This window comes from Alligator mississippiensis, chromosome 12 (assembly GCF_030867095.1).
Source record: "Alligator mississippiensis isolate rAllMis1 chromosome 12, rAllMis1, whole genome shotgun sequence".
In the NCBI taxonomy this organism is placed as follows: domain Eukaryota; kingdom Metazoa; phylum Chordata; order Crocodylia; family Alligatoridae; genus Alligator; species Alligator mississippiensis.
In genome coordinates, this window is record NC_081835.1 from 10,764,165 (window position 1) to 10,787,283 (window position 23,119).

The 23,119-nt window shown below is 41.6% G+C and overlaps 1 protein-coding gene across 10 annotated transcripts in view; it reads left to right on the forward strand.

The window, feature by feature from the left end:
* Positions 1–23,119, forward strand: part of CNTN4 (contactin 4) — a 586,961-nt gene that overhangs the window by 413,033 nt on the left and 150,809 nt on the right. For all 10 annotated transcript variants that reach the window (XM_019499786.2, XM_019499792.2, XM_019499789.2 and 7 more), the window contains one exon: positions 12,759–12,854. In XM_019499786.2, the coding sequence (XP_019355331.1) occupies positions 12,759–12,854 (96 nt within the window). The remainder of the gene's footprint in view (positions 1–12,758; positions 12,855–23,119) is intronic.

A 23,119-nucleotide genomic window follows, 5' to 3' on the forward strand; every position in this document is an offset into this window, starting at 1 on the left:
GAGGCAAGTGTGCATGACACTTTAAAGCAGGCTAAATGCTTTTGCACCCCTTTAATAGTGTTGCTGTTTGCACATCTCAGCAGTATACTGCACATTAATTCCAGCCGCTGTAGGAAATTTGGTGGCATAATGCGCCTTCAATGACTTAAAAAAGCGGGGAAAAAACCGGATCTTCCCCTACCCCCACCCTTGAAGCCTGCCTGAGCTGCACTGGGGTCCCAATGCTTCCCTCCACAGTTGCGGTGCCCACTGGGACCGCCTGAGCCAGGTGCCCGTGGGCGGGTGCCACCTGGCGGGGACCACCACCACTGTGGAGGGAAGCACCAGCCCCCCTGCCCCCCCTCCCCACAGCCCAGGGACCGCTCCAGCCACCAGCAGCTCGATCTCCCTTCCCCACTGGAGACACATGTAAGTCAGTAGGGTGTGTGCATGACACAGGGGTTTAATCAGCCCTAAATTGAAACAGTGTCTTTTAAAACCCACGGCTTCAATTGAGGGTCCCCATTTCGTCTACACACGCCCTAGAGGCAATACAGTTTGAACGGCATCCCTCAGTTATCTTACTATGTATGTTCATGAATTAGGACCTTGCATGTGTAGCTGTTCTTAATTTGAAGTGCATAAGAGAGCAGACCATGCATTTTACATCACTTTTACTCAGCCAGATTTGATACTGATAGTATTTGTTCTGCTGATGTTTGAAGGAGTTTCCCGCTAAGGTTTTGTATTATTATCAGAAGTCAAGTCTGAATTCATAACTCGTATGAGTTACGTGTCTCTACAGCAGGGAAGCCTAAAGTACTGTCCAGCTGATATTTAATAATATCAGAATTTTTGAGGTATTGAATCCAAGTCAATTCTCAGCTGCTCTTGTTTTACACCAGCTTAATGCAGAATAGAATTTAGCACAATCAAGGAATGCTACTTTGATTGGTATTTCTTGATTTCAGTTTAACCTGTGTTCCTCATTTTCATAATTTGCATCACATAATCTATTCAGGAATTAAAACTCCTCAGTAAAGTCAAATCAGTTTATTTTTTAAATACATGATTTATCTTTTCCTCCACTGTTTCTTTCAGAGTTATAGATACAAATTCAGGGCATGTCCTATTTGAAAAGATATAATTATAGGTTAGATTACATTGGAATGATCTACTGTGCGGCACAAAAAGCAATCTAATCAGCAAGCGTATGCCACCCAGATGAACGAGGAAGTTCTAGGAATTTGAAAAGATGCACTTTGCAGAAGGACTTTAAATTCTCTCTTTTTTTTTTAAGCAACTCTTTGAAGTAGCCAAGTCATCTTTACTTGCCTTCTTATAACCCTACTTTAGATTGTAGTTCTGTTGGCTCTATCAACATAAGCAAGAAGAGCCTCAGACAGGTTGTGAAAGGTATTACTTTATGGAAAGCAAGAAAGGTGTATATAGAGTGCATATTCTCCTGAAGTGGTATCTAATCCTAGCTTCTGTGTTTCTGGATGTTTTTTAGAGAGACCCAAAGCAAAAATCTTCAACATCCCAGATTTCCTGCATAAATTCCAACTCCATTCTGCTTAATTCTTCCTCCTCCACCTTCAATTACAGTAGCAAAAATAGTTATTTGTTTCCTGATATGAATGTAGAGTTACTGCACCCTGTTACATATTTCAGTGGTCAACAAAGAAATTTGGCTATATAGTTGGTCTCAGTAGTTGGTATCATACTGATGCATGTTGAAAGCACTTTGGTCTGCAAAACTGTGAAATCATCATAATTTTCGTGTTGTATAATTGTCCCTACTCAATTTCAGTAATTAGTTAGTTCTTTAATCAAAAGAAATCTATATTTGAGGAAGAACACTCAGATTAAATAGGACAAAAACTCAGATATGTATGTTCAAGTTAACTTTTTTTCTTTTTAACAATCACATTAATGAATCTCATCTTAATTAGTTTGGAATCAAGAAACTACAGACTGATTTGAAAACCGTTCTCTGATTCAACCCTTTCCTTCCTTCTTCAGTCATTAAATAATCACAAATTATGGAACAGGATAGTACATACTTTTTACAGTTCAAGAGCCAAGGAAATTTATATACAACACAATGCAGTTTTTACCTGCTTGATTTGTATTTCTTTGTGCCCTACATTTGAATTATAACATCAGTGTTTTACACCAGCTTTTAATTACTTGCTCTTTTTGTCATCAAAAACATTCACTTAGGAGAATTTTGCAGACATCAAATTTGATTGTCTGCTTTTTGTCATATGGTAGTTGATATTTTGCTCCCATATATGGAAGAATTTGGGACTTTTTAGTCAACTTCATACCATCTTCTGATAATGGCTAGTGCTGATCTTTCAGAGATGTTCTCAACATTTTTATATGTGCTCATTCAGTGACACAATGCTGTACCAAGAGATGAAGTTTCTCGATACCATAAAGAAGTGGTATTTCCTAATGCTTGTAAATACTGCCTCAAAACTCTCCAGGGTGTATGGGTATATTTTGGCTATGAGCCTGATCCTTTTATAAAATTATGTTGTCAGACTTCTTATATCTTGCAAACCATTCCATTTCATCCAGTTGCCTTTGACTCACAGCCATGTCATTGGGCTTGATTATAGCATATTTTCTAGGCAGGCATCTGATACTGATTGGAAGACAAGAGATGATGAATCTACCTGTTTCATCATCAGTTTTACACAAATAGTTAATCACCCTCCCTACCAACTGTGTCTAATTTGAATTTGTTCAGCCTGAATGTCTAACCACTGGTTCATGTTATGCCTTTCTCTCCTGTATTAGAGTGCTTTAGTACCCAATATGTCCTCCCCAAGAAGGTCCTCATATTCAATGATCAGGTACATCTTAATCTTTCTTCTGATGAGCTTCACTGAGATTGAGCTTCATTTGTTACTCAAGTGGTGTTTCGTTCAATCTGTCAATACTAGGGCTGTGCAGAGCTATGGTCCCCAGTTTGATTCGGCAGAGATTTGGCCCGATTCGGTGGCCAAATCTCCAAATCCAAAGAAGCATTTCCGGTCCACTTCTGGGTCTGCTGGCAAGTATGCTGGGGGCCCCCCCCGCACCCCTCTGGCTCGGTGCCTCCTGTGTCTGGGGGGCACCCAGGGTCCCCCAGGAGGGCGCGAGGGGTGGGGCCCCCAGCATGCTCCCTGGCAGACCCAGAAGTGGACCAAAAGTACTTCAGTCTACTTTCAGGTTTGCCGCCAAACACGTGAGGGGGGCCTCCCACATTCTTGTGGGATGCTCCATGCACCCCAGCATTGCAACATTCACAAGCCACACCTGCTACCTCAAGGTACGTAGAAAAAACTTTTAAAACTGTGTCTAAGTCTGAATCGCTGATTCTCCAAATCAGCATTAAATCTTCAGATTTTGATTTGGCTGAATCAAATCGGGGACAGTGATCCAAATCAACGACTCGAATCAGCATCCCTGATTCGGGCCGAATCTGAATCGAATAGGGCCCGCTTCGCACACCCCTAGTCAATACCTTCTCTAATTTTTAATATCCTTTCAAAATAGCAACTTCCAGAAATGTACATAGTATTGGAATTCCATTGTTGGCTTCACTCGTGCCATATGCAAAGGAAAAGGATCCTGCCTCCTACCCACCACTCCCCAATCATTTATCCAAAGATCACATTAGCCCTTTTTGCCATATCATTTTACTGAGAGCTTATGTTAAGTTGCTGGTCAACTCTGACTCCTAAATCCTTTTTTCAATTCATTGCTTTTTAGGTTATAGCATCCCACCCTTAAGTAAGCCTGCGTTCCTTATCCCTAGGGATCCTGGTTTTCTCTGTTTAAAAATCACAGATTCTCTGATAAAACCCCCCAAATCTGCAATTAAAATGAAATGCCACTCTGTGTGTATGTGTGTGTGTGTGAATTGAACACAATGTTTTATTGATACATTTACAATTTGAAAGCAATTTGGAAGCCTACCAGTGCCTCAGTCACTACAATAAAATAAATTCTAAGTACATATACATTTTTGTATTTGATTTTGGATTTTTATCATGGAAAATTAGAGCTCCCGCTGCCACCTTTGCTCACCAAGACACAGATCCAGGCCTTTGACTCCCAAGCCACAGCCCCCTCACAGCACCTTGCTGGTGCCCCTCCTTCCCCATCTACAGCCCCCCAGCCCTGTTGATGCCCCTCACTCCCCACCCAGAGCTCCCTACCCCCTGACCCTGCTTGGAAGGGCCCCCGACTACCAGGGCTGTGGGCCAGCAACCCGAGTCCACAGCCTCCTACCCCTGCAGCTGCGCCCGAGCCCCAGCTGCCACCCACGGCTCCCCATCCCCTGCACGCAGTATGGTCAGAGCGAAGCCCATGGGGGCTCTGCAGTCCAGCAGGTGGGACCTGGTGTGGCAGGGTAGAATGGGGCCGGGCAGGGAAGCTCCTTGCTACTGCAAGCCCCGTGCCATCCTAACCAAGTACCCCCTGCTCACCTAGCAGCAGCAAGGGGCACAATTCCACGGGCTGGCAGCACCTCGCCAGGATGGCACGGGACTCACCATAACAAGGAGCGCCAGGTCCTAATTCACGTGTTCCTCCATTAAAATAAGAAATGCATCCCGGTTAAAAGGGAAAATCCGCAGGGTTTTTTTTTCCATTTTTCCATGGGAAACGGAAAACCCAGATCCCTGCTTATCCCTAAATGTATAACTTTGGTTTGACTATAATGAAACACAATTCTGGGTTAAAGTAGCTAGTGTATAACTTGCATTGTAATCTTATTGGTGGTGTTCAGGAAGTGTTGGGGGCTAGTATATTTCCAGACATACTTTTGGATCCACATCATGGAAATTTTTGTTCCTACTCTCCCCTGTCTGTCTGTGGTTAAGAATGATATATCATCAGACTCTGCACTGGTCATTTATAACTAATGCTTTATTCAGTATAGAAGGCTGTGCTGTGTGACAAGGAGCAAGTCATTGCCCATGAATCAGCATAAGCAGGACTACCAATATGATAAACAGAAATGGTGCCGTCTCTTACTGACATTATTTTCATAAGGTTCAATGTAACCGGTAGGTTTGGTGGGTAGATAAGCTAAACAGAGTGACTGTCCCCAAGCAACTGGGACATTACAGAACAGTTGTTCTTCATGCATTCAACTTCTATATTTTGTGGTAGGGGTTTCTCACCAATGTAAACCAAGGGTAACTACATAGGAATTCAAGTCTGTATAAAATCAGTATAATTGTTTTCTGGAATCTTCTGCCCTTTTTCAAAGGTCTTCAAAGTGCGATTTTATTTTTTTTATATTTTTGTTTAGTCATTATATAACCTCATTTAAATGTATATACTTCCACTGGCATTATTCTTGATTTGTGTGATATGAAAACTTTTAAAATTATTATGTTGTTTTTAAATAAATAATCTCTGGAATTATTTAGAAACCAATATCATCACAAAGCCAGTAGGAGATTTATACCCCAAAATGATTGAGGCCTGTTTCTTGTATAAAACTCACATAATCCTTTGTGGTCTTGATATATAGCCTAATTCTTAATGTCATGCTTGGTAGCCTATTAAGTTATAAAACTACCATGGTAAATGAAGACCAAATAATTGTCTGATACATCACTGACAGCCCAGCACAAGTACTACACCACTAGTAACCATATCTATATATTTGCATGATGTTTAATGTTTTATTCATTTCAGTCACTTCACATGATTTCAGTGCTTCTCACTGAGAAGTTGATTTGTTTAATATATTTGGAGTATTAACATTTCTTGTATCTTAGAATTTGCATTTTAAGTAGCCTCAATTATCCAAGGTCTTCTTATAAGGAATATTAAGAGAAAAATCTAGTCTTTCCATTTCCTCTTTCAACATAATTGGTCTAGGCCTGAACAACACACATAGGATGATTATATCCATATTACCAGACCTCCAATATCACTTGGTCCCTATGCTGTAAGGACCTAAGCAAAATATACCCTCAGCAACCTGCTTACAGTACACTTAGGAGGGAGCAGGGGTTCCCCTGCTAGCTGAACTATTTCCTTACCCTGCTGACTTTTGGCGTCTATACTCTCCCTTATGCTGTATGAAGTTGAGTAAACTGATGCTACCTTTCTTTCGATGCATCTCAGAAGGAAGGCTGTGTACTCATGGGACGGGCAACAGGAAGAGATGCTAACTAATTAGAAAGAGTCTAAAGTTTAGGGCTCATCCAAGAGCAAAATTAAATAGTTGAAAAGAGGAACTGAGAGGTGGGGAACTTGGGTAAGTGGTGCTTAGATAATAGGAGAATACGGGAGGTTTTTTTAGCAATAGAAGAGAACAGACAACGGGAGGGAGTAGACCTCAGGCAACAGAGCATGAGCAGCAAGAGTGGAGAGGCACAACGGAAGAAAGGGTGATCAAAAAGAAGCAAAGGGAAGCAAAAGGAACTAACCAAATAATGTAAGGAGCAGGGCAGAAGAGAGAAGTGAGTTCTGTTCTCACCCCTTAGCATGGCAATATATTTGTTCACTTGTCACCAAACTCAGAAAACACCGTGCGAGTCCTCTGTGTACAGTCGGTGCGCTTCATGCAGGTCTGCAATTACAATTTTTGTTAAAAAGCCATTGCTAGCCATTCAATGAAGACTAAATGATAACCTTATCTGTGGTTCCTGAGAGCAACGAGAAAAAACAAAACACAAATAATATGTAACAGACTTCTCAATATGACAAATCCCTACCAAGTGCCTTTAAGAAGGATGCACCTGTGAAAAAGAGGGGTACGTGTCCCAACTTCTCAGATCACAGACTCAAGGTTAATCTTGAATTTTTAGGGAGTTTCAAATTAATCTGTTTAATTTTTTTGTGTGTGTGTGCAGATTCTGACCATTTAAGAATTGGTTTTAAACATTCACATTCTGAAGCTTGTTCCTTGTTTTGTCTTCTTGTTAAGGTATCCTTTTCTTAAAAGTGACAAGTTGAAGGAGTCAGAAACTGTGAAGCACACATTGGATAGGCTATTTAGGTTTATGTAACCCTGCTGTCAATAAACCAAAATGGGAAAAAATCCACCTTATGGACTGCAGAATCTTTGAATTTGGGGGGAAAGTCAAACTGGAGTGCATAAATGACAGGTTAGGAGTTAGTTGCAAGGGGAGACATACATAACTGAACCACTTGCACTGTAATTCACAGTCATCTGACGCTGCAAAGGGTTGTTTTCATTTCTTCTCCGAAGCCATCCCATTGATCTTTATCATAGAAAGTATAGAGAACAATTTTCCACCTACTCTTCATGCAGGGGTAGAGAGGCGCTGGAGAGGTGTGTTTTCTTTGATTGAGGATAGCATAAATCGAAGAAATGTGTAAGAGCACTACTTTTGCAATAAAGCTGCTTCTGGAGAGATTTTCAGCGAGTGCATTTAGCTTTTGTTTGGCAAGTGGTCTTGCCTCCATGTATTGATTGTTCAGCTGTGCAGAATTTAATTCTAAAATGGAACATTTTGCACCATTTGACTAGAAGTTTCTGGGAAACGTTCTCCTTGCATTTCGCAATAAATGAGAGCATAACTGAGCGTCTTTTTTTCAACACTTTGCTAATCCTGATGCTTTGTAACCCATTTAGCAAATCAGCAGCTCATCTTTTTCGCACTTCTCTGGAAAGATTTTATAGCAAAAAAGTGATGTTTGACATTTCATATTAATAAAGTGTAATTATTTTTACCAGTTATACTATGGTACAATCATTTGCACTCTATGAAATTATATAAAGAAAACAAAACTGCTGGTTCTGAAATAAATGGGCTAAATATGTTTTGCAGTGCATTAGCCTTTTCTTGAGTTTTAATTGTGTTTCCTCATGTAGGACTAGATCATAAAACCCTTCATACACCCATTTATGTTTAGTCGCTCACAATTGAAACCAAGTGAGCTATTTGTTTTGAGTAGCAGGTTCACAGCTGTGCCTTTGTTCACTGAATAAGGCTAAGTACATGCATAAGTGCTTGCAAAGTCAAGGCCCTATTTACAAAATTCAGTATTTTACAATGAATGATCTTTATATTTTCAACCTGGAATTTACTTGGAAGTGAGCTCCAAGTATTCCTCGCAGATCTCCCAAATGGGCTACTTCCTGCACTTTTCATATCATAAATAGATTACTAGGTGTTTTGCCAACATCCAAAAAAAAAAATTAGAGACTTTCTCTGTGTTTACACTCATCATTACATTGAATACTCTCTCTCCATGTAAATATAACCAGAATTTCAGGTATCAGGCAACAAGGATCTGATTATGACAAATGACCAAAAGACCCTTTATTGTCCCTCCCCACTCAATCTTTGACAGAGAAAATACCAAGGAACACAAAGACAAAATGCATAACTGGGTCTCCCATTGTGGTTAATGGGGTTGCACAGTCTAATCTAAATATTCATGTATTAAGTTAATATATTTAATTTACTGTTTGCTTATTAAGGGCAACCCTTGCTTATATTGGTGAGCACTATTCATTGAAATAGTCTTTCTGGCTTGGAATCCTTTGGTGTTCATGATTATAAGCAGTAAAGAACAAGGCTGAGTAGGGAAGAGGCAGTCCATAGTTCTTAGTACCTTTAAATGCAAAAGAGTTATGAATTTAGCAATATAAAATCATGAGATTTGTTTAAATGCTTTTTTATTTGCCTTCTTGTTTCTGAGCCTTTGAGCCAGGTACAGACATTACACTTGTACCAATCTAAGTGAGGAAGGATCCAGGGTTTCCAGTTCCCATGGGAAGATGGAAAAAATGCGGATTTTCCCTTTTAAGCAAGAAAAACATGGATTTTTCATTTTCACAGAGAAACACGCAGGGGGGAGGGGGGAGCTCTGATTTTTTCCTGATAAAAAAAAAACTCAAAAGCAAATACCAAAATGTATAGGCACTTAGAATTTCTTGTATTATAGTGAATGAGGTGCTGGTAGGTTTCCAAATTGCTTTCAAATTGTAAATATATCAATAAAACATTGTTTTAAACTGATACCTATATCTAAAACAGTGTTTCATTTTAATCGTGGATTTGGAGTTTTTTAATCAGAGGATCTGTGATTTTTAAACAGAGAAAACCAGGATCCCTGGTGATCAGAAATCGGTCTATACCCATAACAAAACAGAAGTACGCTGCACACAGACTGAATTAAAAATGTAGGAACCTAGTCTGATTCCCTCTTCCCACCACCACCAAAGGGTGAATGTGCGTTCTGTTCATGACTGATCTAAACTATACCGCTTACAAAAAAGCTGTGCAACTTAGATGGATTCTGCCTTAGGCTTTTTGGATGTCTGTACCTATCCTTGAAGTGCACTAACTCCAAGGTTTTTCCCCCCTACAACCTAGAATGTAAACATATTTGTATAAAAAAGAAAAGTAAGCCTCTCGTGTAACCATTCCCCTCTAAGAGATGGAGCTGCAAGCAAAATATCAAATATGGGAAGGCTCATGACAGAGGTGGCAACAGTAAGAATGTAATAATAAGCTTTAAATAATAAGCTTGTGCTGGTCTAGAATCTTGTCTTTCATATGGCGGCACTGTACAAAATGTTTTCCTGTTGTCAAGCTGATCTCATTAACCACATGCGTTGCTCGAAGTGCAGGTGTTGACTTGAAGTAAGGCAGAAGAAAAACAATGGCAATAAAGTCTCACGACAGAGCAAAGATGTGTCTTGCAATAGCAGCTGAACAGACTGGAGAAGATCTCCTGAGCCATGTAGTCTGCTCCACTGCTCCAGGGAACTGATCCTGCAATCTTTGCCCCTGTGAATAGTCCCATAGGAAATTGTGATCAGTGACTATTTGTCCGGTTAAGTCTACCATTCCAGCCCCTCGGGCAGAGATGCCCTGCAACAGTCACTTTAGTGTGCTGCTGCTGTTATTTATTATTTATGCCTCCCTCCCTTGGCAGATTATTCCATTGTGAAACTGGTTCTGCTAAAAAAAAAAGTTTCCTAATATCACATTTTATCACCCACCCCACAACACCATTTTGGTTTCGTACCAATAATACATACAAATGGGGTCTGACCTGTCCTGCATCCTTGTGCAGTCATAACTCCTTGGGGGAATTCTGGGTGCCCACACAAAAGGGAGCTGGGCCTCGAGAAGGATTGCTTCCCCATTGCTAAGTGTAAAAGGCCATTTTCCCTTTCTTAAAGAGCTCTCACCATGTTGATTTCCTGCAACTTTTCTAGACCATGAATAGCAATGGATTTGTAATGGATTAAGAAGGCAAAGAAATCCAGACCAAAAATCTGTTGGACAGACCCAGAACACTTGACGATTTCCAATCCAGAGGCTTCCACTAATGCGGGTCTTTCCTTATCTATGCATTGTGCTGCATCCTGCATTGATTTCACTACAGATAGGTCCAGATGTTCATCAGGATCTGTCAATATTATATTAATCATGAAAAGGGCTAAGCACCTCTGCAAAGAGCTGATGGCCATCAATGTACTCATTTAGTTGACTGACATCAGTAGGAGCTGAGATGTGCCACTGTGTTGGAGCAGAGGTGTAAGGACACAGCCGGGTGCCTGGCACAGCTGCAACACATGAAGTCAGCAGTGACTTCTGGCCAGAGGAATAATAAGCTCCTTCACTAACTGGGGCAGGGGTGGGTGGTACAGGATATGTGGACTGCTGGAGTGTGTGGGGTGGAAGGGGAGGGATGAGAGGAAGCAATGGGGAGGGAAGCCTTACTTGCTGCTGCTGCTATATCAGTTTGGCTCAGGCAGCAGCATCCCCAAGACCAGGCTCCCTGAGAGCTCTCCCTGGTGCCCTGTTCTCTTCCCTCTGCCCCCCCTCCCCCCAATATGTTACTGGGCACAAGGCTCCATCTGCAGTGACAAAGGCACCCCCCGGTCCACAGATACACTGCTGGTTGCAGTGCAGCCCTGCCCAGGTCCTGTGCCTAGGCAGGGATGGCACAGGGCTTTGCATGACAAAGATTCCCAATTCCTCACTAGCTGGCACCTGGGGCTGGCTCCCCACTAGCCCCACCCTCATTACACTGTTGCTTCCAGCTGCTGCTGTGGCAATGCTTGAATCACACAGCTGCTGCAGCAACGGGTTTTTTCCGCCCTCCTGACCCCCGTTTAGTTGGTAACTGCACCCCAGTCGTCACACCCTAGTTGCGCTACTGTGTTGGTGTGTTCACATTTACACAAACAACTCGCTGCAGTGCACTGGTTTCCTTCATTTCCCTTCAAGAGCTATCCAGCCTCTGAATATGGACAGTGTTATTTGATCATGAAAAAGAGTGTATACTGTAGGATAACGTAACATTTTAAGATGGATTAATGTAGAGAGCAGTGGTCCAATGAAATTGAGTTGACCATTATGTGAATATGGCTAATCTTGTCAGTAACCAGTGCTTTCATTGCAATCACTATTTTTACTTAGCTTGTGTTACTTGGGGGGTATGGGCCATCTTTTTTGTCTATGTTTGTGTTTAAAATACTCAAATTCTGGTCCAGGACTGGAGCCCCTCAGTACTATCTCAATATGAATATTATAATCCATCTTCTCCTCCAAACAATGCTTTCCCTATATTCATATGCTCACAGTGACTGAGGCAATAGTGAAAGTCTCTCAGCCCAAGGAGGCTGCTGTCACACAGACAGTTTGCATGTACATAACTGTACTCCTATAAGCCAAGACCATATTTTTGCAGGATTTAAGAAAACACTTTGAGATTAAAACCTGATTTAGTGCCATGTCTAAAACAGAGCAGAGGCTTCCTCCAATCTCTGTACTGTGCGTGCGTCTGTGTTCATTCTTAAAAAAAAATATTGAAGGAGATAATGTTCTCATTTTGCTATGCTACGATCATTTTCTTATTGTTCAATGCATGTATTGCTTGCGTATTTGCGGTGTCTTTCTGTTGCACCAAAGGACAATTTTGATATAGCCAAAAATGGCTCATCTTCATTGAAAGCAAAAAGAAGTGAAGACTCCAAAGCAAGTCATCGTATAAGATAAAAGGGCTACTTAAGTGACTCACTGCATGAGAGCTCCCACAGCAGCTGATGCTTCTGATCAATATTTGGTGCCAGGACTTGGGTCACTAAGTGTGGCATCAGCAATTAACAGTAGGTTTCCTCAACCCAGTGTGTAAGGCAGGGAGAGAAAAAATGTTTTCACGGTGCCTATAAGAAAGCATATGTGGGTGGGGAAGATAAAGTGAAAAATGTGGTATAATAAAGCACGGTGCAGCTAATGTGTGTCAGCTGTATCGGGGGCTTTGCTACTGGGAATCTCACAGTGCTCAGGATTGCAGATTTGCATTCCCACGCAGGCTGTGTGAGGCACCAATAACAAAGCTCCTACAGAAGACAAAGAATCATAATCTGCAGGCACGGGGTATAAAATGAATGAGGATAAATGGCAATTTACAGCAATACTTCCTCTCAGAATGGGTTTATATTAATTGCATGGGCGCAATATGTAGTCAGAGTTATCTCTGAGGGAGAGTGCTGCCATAAGTGAATCAACAACTGTCCACCCCTACCCAGCCATAGTTACCCATGTGAACATTTATTGAACATTTGGCTGCCTCTATTTTGCTGCCCTAGGTAGCAGCCTGTTTTTCCTATGTATTAGAAGCAGACTTCAGCAGACATCTCTTCCAAGTTCATTTCATTTTGCATCTCCCTCAGAAAAGAAAACAGCCCTAACATACACGCAGCCCTGCTGATTTACAACGATAATGCCATTTCATTCTCTTCTTCCTTCTTTCTTTCTTAACAGATCTTGAAAACTTCAAAACAAGAACAAGAAGTACAGTCTCAGTCCGTCAAGGTCAGGGAATGGTACTGCTGTGTGGACCACCGCCCCACTCTGGAGGTAAATCATGCTAGCTGGGGCAATTCATAGGCCGCGGAATGGGGTGGGCCACCCGGGCCATGGCCCGACCAACTTTTAGCATGCTAATTTATAACTTATATTTATGCATAATTGTCATTCCAGTTAAAACTTTATAGCTATTTTTTTAACTGCATAGGTAGCTAAATTAACAGGCTAAAAAGTTGCTCGGGCCACGCCCCAGGTGGCCCACCCCGTGTCATGGTCTATGGGGCAATTTGCAGGTGTCTCGGTCTCTTGCGCTTAAACACTTTTCAGGAAGGTTTAAACATTTTCAAACCGGTGACAAATTGTGGGAAGGTATGAGATTGAGAGAATGATCCAACCTGAATGGTTTAATGGCTTTTATTGAGCATCCAGACATGTTAGTAAATCTTCAAAGTGAGCATGATAAATGCAGACAAAGGACTAAATTACATAGTATAAATGCATGTGCCTTGGAAAAGAAAACATCACAAATACTAGTATATACATATTCAGGAGATAAACCGAGATTGCTTGGAGGATGTAGCCATTCATTATAAATCTACATATTTGGTCTTCTCAGAGAAGGGATCAATGGCAGGCTGAGCCGTTTTCAGCACATTCTCCTGCCTTGATTTGGAAAACTCCCCTTCCTCTCCTGATTCATTCACCTCCTTGCTGTTCAAACTTTTTGCTTTATCTTCCATTTCATGCCCAGATCTCTCCAAATTACATATTAGGTAGGAGGACTACACTACCATCCCACTGCACCACTAGTCCCCTTGCAGATGCAGGGTTTTATTTATTTCTGGGGGAAAGGGAATGTCAGTGAGATCCATAAAGATTCTGGGATTCCTCTTATGGCTTTTAGTGCCTGTCTGTGAAATTGTGGGCACCACTATCTGGAGCTCAGGTGGGATGGAACAAAATGTCCACCACCTGAAGTCGATGGTCCTTTTTGGTCCACTACCATTTTTTTTGATAGATACCTATTTAAACCCACCAGGATTATAATGCTTATGAAATGTTCAGAAATATGTCCTATTTTCCTTTTGGAGCTTACACAAAAATAATCAGTAGTGCAAACCTTTGATATTTTAATCTGTACCCTCCTCCTGACCTCATTCCTTACTACTTCCAAAGCTACAGGAACAGCAGTGATCATGATCTTATAATATTTATTTTGTGCAAACATGTAGCAAATCTTACATCTGTGCAGTGGGTTGGACTAGATGACCTTTGCAGTCCCTTCCACAATGCTGTGAATAGACAAGAAATGCCTATAGCAAACTTTGCTGAGAGCACAGCGCTGAAGATGAAAGAGCTGAAAAAAAAATGTGTGGTAGCAGGGAGCAAATATTTACAGTGTTCAATTGGGCTGCTAAAGCAATAGATTGGATTGTCTTTATCTAAGTTCTCATCATTATCTATCTTCAGTGTGTAATCACTGCACAAATGTTGCTGGTCATAAAATAATTTAGCCCCTTTTAAAATCCAGCCACCATAAGTCGTTCTCTTATTTATAACATTATGCACCTCTCTAGATCTTTATGGTAAGGGTAGTTTCCAGCTGGGCATTTCCTAACAGTTAATGGCAGTCTGAGTTAAAGCCTATTGTCTTCCACTTAATGCTGCCCTTCCTCTTGGTCACTAAGGGTGAAAGGTACCAGCAAATAGCACTTCTCTTGCTTCTCTCCCTCTGTGACGGAGCTCATATAGGACACCAAGTCCTCTGGACTGGTCCAGCTCTTGGCCTTTGCACTGGCCCTCCTCCATACATAGATGTACATAGAATTCCTCTACCTACAAGAGACAAGTTTGCCTCTAGGATACACCACCTATTAACCTCAATGAGATTTGCAACCATTTACTCTAAGGCAAATTTTGACCCTTTATTTTGTGATCCCAAGACTTTAAACATTGGGTAGAGAAACAACAGGATTTGATCAGGGTAATAATATTGCTTCTGAATTTGTACAACCTTGAATTTCTTATGACAAGGTATTCAATGGCCTCTTGATTCTAAATGCATGTCTTTTTTGTAAGGAAATATCCAAATATCTGTAACGGGGAAATGAAAAAGAAAACGTCACAATAGCTGTTGTCTACATATGGCATAAAATGATTTGTTCCCATGTGCCAGCATGTGATGCTTATCAAAACCTTGTACCTGACTAATGCCAACATCACTAATGCTGGTATCCAAACAAGGAAGTTACTTTATCAGCAATTAAAAGGTTATGTTATTTCAGCGGCAAAAGCCAGCCTGATTTCATGAACTAGCAGATTTTATAAATGGATAAATATAATTGAAGACTGTAATGATTTTTTAAACTAAAGTGTCACTTAAAGAAGATAATTAAAACATTTAGAAAATTCAAAACAATTGTTTTTACATAAAATCATACATATTTGATTATAAGATCTGTGTTGGATGTATGGTACCAAGTCAGGCTTAGTTGGCTGGGTATTTATTTAAACCCATGCATTTCTGTTACAGCTGTTACAAATCAAGCATTAGTGAGATAAGTTAGTCACTTATTATATCACCTTGACTGGTATTAGACTCTATCACAGGCAATGCATTATGTGGCCAACAAGCAATGGAGTGTCTTGTACAACTTCAGTGTATTATCACTAATCACAATGATCAACAATCAACCATTTTGGCTGAACTCCTGCACTCGGAAACTATTTCTAGCACTCCACATCTACAGAGTCATCTCTATGGATCATTTCTTCTTTTTTTAAATAATGATAATGCTTTTGTACCTGTCTCCTCTTTGAATCTTTTCTCATCAGCTAGCTAAGAATTGCATGGCAACCCATTTACCATGATGTTACACTTAGTGCTCAAACACAATTGGCTAGGGAAAGAAGTTACACATAAACTGGTATAAGTAGTCAGAAACCAGTTCAAATCTGTAACCCAGCAGAGGTTCAGTGCATATAAACTGCTTTCAAAATAGCCAAAACCAGTTTAAGATAAGCCTCTATGGATATAGTGTCAGACTTATCTGATTTAGGTTAAATCAGTGTGATGAACTGCTGTTCCAGATCCCCTCCAGATTCAAGTTACCTCACAGTCCCCCAGCATCCCAGAATGCTTTGCACCTTCCCTGCAAACACCCCTTCCGCCCCCACAGGTTGGGCAGGCTAGCCTTGGCCCCAGCTGTCTGCTCTAGCCCAGCAGGGAGATGTGCTATAACACCCCCCAGGCTTCTGGCCTGGGCCACTGCAGGCTTGTGGCTGTATTTCCAGAATCAAAAGTGAACGTCTGTTCCCTTGCTTATTGGTTCAATCTATGCAAGTTAGATTAACCTGTGAAGATTAAATCGATTCAGCCTCAGGCTTTTTGACTGTTTGCACTTAGTGAATGAGACAAGCCCAGGAATTCCTCCGCTTACTTCTGACCAGCTGGCAGGAAACCTTGTCAAGTCTGCCAGCATCACTTGGCTCCTGGGCTTCACAATCCCCAGCTAGACAGCTACTTGAAAGAAACAGAATTAAAAAAAAGGTTTGGAAGGCCCCTGGGTCTGTGAGTGTAATGACCTGTGAGATCTACCTATGCCTACAGATCAAGAGAGCTTTTCGTTCCAAATACCCTCAGTAAAACTTGCTCAAAAGCTTTTACATCAGGATAAAGACCACAAGGACATCTCCCTGACCAGGGCCAAGCAGTTTATATATTTTTGCAACGATGACAGTGTTCTACATTTGTTTACCAAAGGCACACTTAGTGTTGTGACTGTGCAGGGATGACAAGGATGTCTGCCTACCTAATTTATCTAACTAGGACACCTTGCATTTTTGGATTTCAAGGGATTATTCCTTCTGTAAAGAACAGCAGAATTATAAGTACTGGAATCTGCATGGCTGTATCCATTGGGTCATTGTTCTTGTATCTGCGATCAGGTACTTAGGTTGCACAACACCCAGCACCATAGCATCTTACCATTAGCTGCCTGGTTTCTGTAGTCGAATCCATAGCCCTGAGTTAGGTACTTGATCTCTCTATCCTATGCTTGGGGGAGTTAGATTCCTTAGAATAGAACAATTTACAACAGCCATCATGCTGACCAGGGAGCTGTCTAGGCTAGCAATTGGAAACACTAATGATAAGGGTGTATTTAAAATCCCATACATATTTCAGCTTTAGACATTCAACATGGTGCCTCCATGACTTGCTTGGGCTTCTCGGATACTTCCTGGAAGCAGGCATCTAATTCTTCTCTTTCAGGCAGAAAGCAGGACAGGGTGGCAGCTTAGATCTGTGGTTCTCAAACTTTTCAGGCTCAAAGTATCCCTTGATAGACTCAGGGCAGTCTATTGACTTGGGACACATATGTCAGCTAAATTTTCACTCAATTTTTGACTACAGAAAGATAATAGAGCAATTCTTCTGTTGCAAAGAAATTGGACCTCAACAGATTAAAATGTTTTTAACACTGTGGATTCCTATATCAAATCTCTGGGTTTATCTTGTGAATGATTGTTACACACCTAAAAATTATAGCATTGTGTGGTGACCCAAAGCACCCTGGCAATGATCTCAAGGCACTCCTGGTTGAGAATCAACGGCTGTAGGGTATTTATAGATATAATTCTTCATGCTGCAACATGCTGCAGATCTGGCATGTCAGAGAAGATTTGATTAATCAAATCTGTTCCACACGTGAGCTGGCACGCACCACACTGCATCGCTTGCAGTTGTAGAAGTGGCGAAATGCATGTCAGCATGGAGAAAATGGCGGTGTTGTGCTTTTGAACTAAAACACCTTTGATATGTTTAATTCAAAAGTAGACCGCCGCTCTTTTCTGTGCTCTGATGCCACTTATACAACTATGCGTTGCAGCACTGGGCTTTTTGAGAAGCTCCTGGTGCTGCGGCACATGTATATGTAAAAATTCCCTTAGAAACTGGCTCAGGGAGGCATAAGCTTTCACAGGCAACAGCCTCCTCTGTCAGATAGCATCAGGGGAGCTTTAACGTTGCGTGGTGAGGGAGCTTCAAACAGAGGTGCCTCCAAGCTTAAGTAGAATCTAATAGGGTATTTTGAAGATCAGTTTGGGAACTGGGTACTAGAAGTGGGAGTTAAGCAGAACTTAAATATTTCAAACCTTTCATAGCTTGAGTCCTTTGTCCCTACCTTAAATTTTAAAAATTGAGATTTTGCTGCCTCTGAGTGCAGTACTGTACGTAACCTGCCCTTATTAACTGTAAAGCACAGTAGCATATAATAGAAATCTCAGTGAACTCAGAAAGCCCTCAGCTGACATAATCTATTGTGCCTAGAAGGTCCAAATCATGTCACATGCCAGAAAACTCAGCTTTTTTAATGAGTGTGTCAAGGTGGGGCCCAGCAGAGATGCAACCAAACCTGGAATTAAACTTTTAAAATAGAGAGGCCTTTTCTACCCTATCTCTCTGTCTCTCTTTTTTTTCCTTTTTTGCTCTTTGCAGTTAGCTTCTGTCTGTATGTTGGTTACCTAGGAAACTGCTGTAGGGTGGCATTTGATTGAAAATGCAATTGGACTGATTGTCAGAATTGTGGCCTGTGTTTCAAGTGATATATGAATGCTTGTAAAGTCTTGACAATTTTATTATTATTTGTAGCATAAAATAACATTAAGCACAGAGGCCACATTTACCCAGTGTAGAACTATGTTGATGAATTTGGCTTTCATAGCTATTAGGCAAGCAATACCATCTAAACCAAAATGTATACCAACCGTATCAATCGTATTTCTCCCCACACCCCACTCTTGATCTCTCATCAAGATGACCTACCATCCCAAGACTTCTCCAAATATTGTGAGCCCTCACAAATTATCTCCCAGGCCTATGATAAACCCAAGCCAGACAATACTGTCACACTCTATGGGTATCATCATAATTTCCATTTTTCAGGAGAGGCAGGGAAAGGAAGGGAACATGGCCAGGAAACAAAGCAGAAATTAGGCTGTCCACAATGAGTCTCTCCCACTCAGTGATTAATTCAGCTACTCTAGAGATCAGACAATGTTCCTCTTACTGCACCTGAGGATCCAAAGCTTGCCCACGTAGAAAAATGGTCTCTGTACTGTTAATCTCTCTGCCATGAAGATGAATTATGTAGTTTAATATAGTGTGAGCAAAGGGCAGGGGAAATCCAGTTTCTGTGCTGTGAGGAATTTCCTTGCTGGTTTCAAGATAAGATTGCTGAAATCCAGATTGAGCTGTTAGGATGGCATATTCCATTTAATAGATACAAGAAGAAATTTCGGTGTAAATGTATTCAATGATAACAGAGTAGTAACACCCTAAGGTGGTGACAAAGTTATTTCCACGTATGAATACACACTGGAAACAGCCTGTTGTAATGGATGTGAGATCATCACCTTCACTTTTGTCACCCAACAAGGCACAAGACTAAAGAACATTACCTGTAGGACTTATGTGGTCTGTTACCTCTCAACCACTTCAGTCTATTTTCTTTACCATCCCAACCTGACAAAGGTTTTAATGATATCAGGCCAGATCCACACGTGGCAGAAATTGGCTCAGCCACAGATTGGTAACAGAGCTAAGTCAGCCTATGCAAGTGGATGATCTAGTCTGTTTTGAATAGAAAAAAAAAATTGTGCAAGGGCAAAGTAGATCCAGTCCATTCGTCTGTGTTGTCCTGCAAAAAGTAACGTCTCTCTTTCCATTTTTAAAATAATATAATTTGTGCTTTCTATCATTCACCCTGAAAGGCAAAGAACACCCTGAGGGAACAACAGAACTTTAAGGTCTAGGACTGTATAGTGACTGTTCACTATGTTTTTGATTGCTTCCAATATGCAATAGAAAGTATTTGATAATGCTTATCATACAATTACCACAGACAGAGAATAGCATGTATTGCTGGGAATTAACTGCTTGTTGGGAAATTAGTATTTTTATTGGCATCTTCCATCCTAAGGGAAGATCCAAAAATGGTGTTTACAAACAAACTATAGAGCTCAACACTGTAGTACCGCCACCTCTGTGATACAAGATGGTGACTATTTCATTCTGTATTGAAACAGGAAATGACAGTTTATGCTGAAGGTGGAGAATACTGTATCTAATTGAAAGTGCAAGAGGAATTTAGGGAGAGAAAATACAGTTACTGCATTTGGAATATGTTTGGACAGCATGCCTATCCATCACTTTTGCAAAAAGGTCAAGGGGCATTTAAGGACAAGTGCTGGCTGGGAGAGGATTTTTCTTTAAGCAGAAAAGAAATCCATCCATGCTCAGAATAGCTTAGATGCTAGTGGTTGAGGCACTCATCCAAGGTGCAGAAAACCCAGGTTTGCCATTCCTTGGCCTCATTTGGAACAAGGGTTTGAATGCAGGCATAGCAGGCTGCAGGTCTCAGGGACTGTAGCCCAGTTGCGGGCAGTAAGAAAATGATTACAAGCTTGCCTAGGAGGGCTGGGCCAGCTGATGAGGATAAAAGACTGGCCCAGAGGAAGTTAAAAGCCCCTAGGAGCTGGAGGGCAAGAGAAAAGTCTATGAGGGTAGAAACTGCAGCAGTGAGCTAGGGTACTCTCTCCAGACCTGGGAAAAGACCACCAGGTTTGGTTCAATGCATTATTGTTTGTACCTGATGTTTGCAAACTTATGATTTATGCTATGTTCTGTGGGTAAGTTCATCCAGGGAAATAAAAGACTGTGTGGTGTAACTGGACAACCCACTACACTAGGTTTCCTATATCCCACAAGGATGTAGTCTGTCCCAGTCTCCTCCTGGAGCTGTTCCACCCATCTTAACACGTTAGGTCTAAGTATGAAAGTAGCAGGTGGTATGGTATGGTGACAGGCCATTTCCTCTTTCCCTTTATTCTGTCATTCAACATAATTATTCCTATATAAGAAAAAGAAAAATTCTTTCATCCTCACTCCCATCCCTCAACTCCAAACTTGTCAGCTGCTTATCACATCGACATAAATTGAACCTTGGTACCTGGCTATGCTTTTGTGTGTGTGTGTGTGTGTGTGTGTGTGTGTGTGAGCAACAGAAGGCAAATTGTGGTGACTGCATGCGTTGATGGAGCACTGAGGCTTCTGCTGCCAGAAATCAGCCTTCTTCTATTAAAATGTTAGCAGCAATCTATCCTAAAATAAACTGAATGATTAGCAAGTATTTTCAACATCATAAAAAGACCAGATACAGTTTATACATAATAATTTAGACTTCCTCAGTGCAGGATGCACTGCAACAAAATTCTTATTTTAATACCAGCTGGATATTCACTCTATGAATCTAGCCTTTTTATCCCAGCTGAAAAAGAAATGTATATTTCTCACACTACACTTTCAGCAGGGAGTCAGCATTTTGTCAGGTCAGTGTATCATGGTGTTACATTGTGTTAAGCAGCATAATGATGCGACAGGCTGGAATGATGAAATGCTGGCTGAGCAGTGGAAATTTGGAAATAGACACTTATTTGGAGCTGAAGAAGCTACTGAAATAAAGGCAGGAAGGGATGTACATCAAACATTTGTGACTGTCACGTTTTTGGCTCTTGGAACATTACATACATAGCAATAGCATGGTACAGAAGGTTGGCCTGCTCTATTTACAGAACCTTGTCTGTTAGAAGTTCTCATTTTTTTTCCTCCTTCCCTGTCCTGTCCATTCACTCTCACATGCTAAGCAAGTATGAAACGGAGAAGCAGGAAATATAAGAACTGTAAAAAGCTCCCCATGCTGTCACCTTTCTTCCTTAGCTCCGTATCCCATTATATTCTGTTTTTTTTTCTTTCTGATCCTTATGTTCTCTCTTCTTTTAAAAGTCCATTTCTAATCATATTTTTGTTCAGACCACCACATCCAGCTCCACTCTTTATGGCAACAGAAGCATGGATGATAACAATGTCAGCTGAGCAGTAAGTAGAGAGCAGTGGCTCTGGGATAAGCAGTTGGGCTATGTGAAGCTTAGGTCCCTGATTTGATTCGGTGAAGATTCAGCATGATTCAGTGGCCAAATCTCCAAATCTGAATCAAATCAGGAGACCCTTTAATCTCTCCAAATTGAATTGGAACCCTCCAAATCAATTCAGACAGATTCGGAAAGATTCGGTGATTTGGACATAGACACAGCTTTAAATGCTTTTTCTACTTACCTCTAGGTATCAGGTGGCTCATGAACGCTACGATGCTGGGGCAGACGGAGCATCCCACAGGAGGGCAGGAGGCTCACCAACGTACTCAGCAGCAGACCCAGAAGTGGATGAGAAGCAATTCTGGTCCACTTCCAGATCCACCGGGGAGTGCACAGGGGGCCCCCCACACCCTCCTGGCTCAGTGACTGGTGCCTCCTGGGTTTGGAGGGGCACCAGGGTCCCCCCATGGCCGATCACTGAGCCAGGGAGGTGCGGAGAGTGGGAGGGAAGCTCCCCAGCACGTTCCCCGCCAGACTTGGAAGTGGACCAGAACTACTACTTCTGGTCCACTTCCAAGTTCATCGCCAAGCCTGCACTTCCCTTGCTCCAGTGGGAAGCTCCATCTGCCCCAGCATCACAGAATTCATGAGCCGCACTGGTACCTCAAGGTATGTAGAAAAAACATTTAAAGCTGTGTCTATGTCTGAAATGATAAAGGGCTTGGAAAGCAGGTCATATGAGGATAGGTGTAAAGGAGCTAGGCATGTTCAGCTTGCAGAAAATGCACTTAAGAGGGAGCATATTTGAAGGGTGGCCATAAAGAAGAGGGAAAGCACCTGCTGTCTCTTGCTGCAGGGAAGAGGATGTAGACCAATGGCTTGAAGTTGTAGCAAAGTAAGTTTAGATTGGATATCTGGAAAAACGTCACTGTTTGAACAGTGAGGCAGTGGAATCGGCTGCTTAGGGAATTTGTGGACTCTGAATTACTGGGGGTGTTCAAGAAGAGGTTGGACAGCCACTGGTCAGGGATGATCTAGGCTCAGCTATACCTATGTTCTCCCATGAGTATTTCCCATGCTTCTGGGCTTTGCTGGTTTCCCCTTCCCTCTCTCTTCTGCTATATGTGTTCAGGTGTTTTTAAGCCTTCCCAGAAGCATTGGATGTTAGCTACAGCTAAAGCTGGGGACTTTGACTAAGATGTGCCAATGCTCCTGCTGGGACCAAAGCCAGAGGTTCTTGTGTAGAGGGTCTTGCTGCTCATCTCAAGATCAGACTGATGCTTTATTTGGGAAGGAATTTTACCCCATGGTCAAATTAGTATGAACTATGGTAGATTTGACCTTCCTCTGTAACAGGGGCATGGCCCTTTACCCAGGACCTCTTC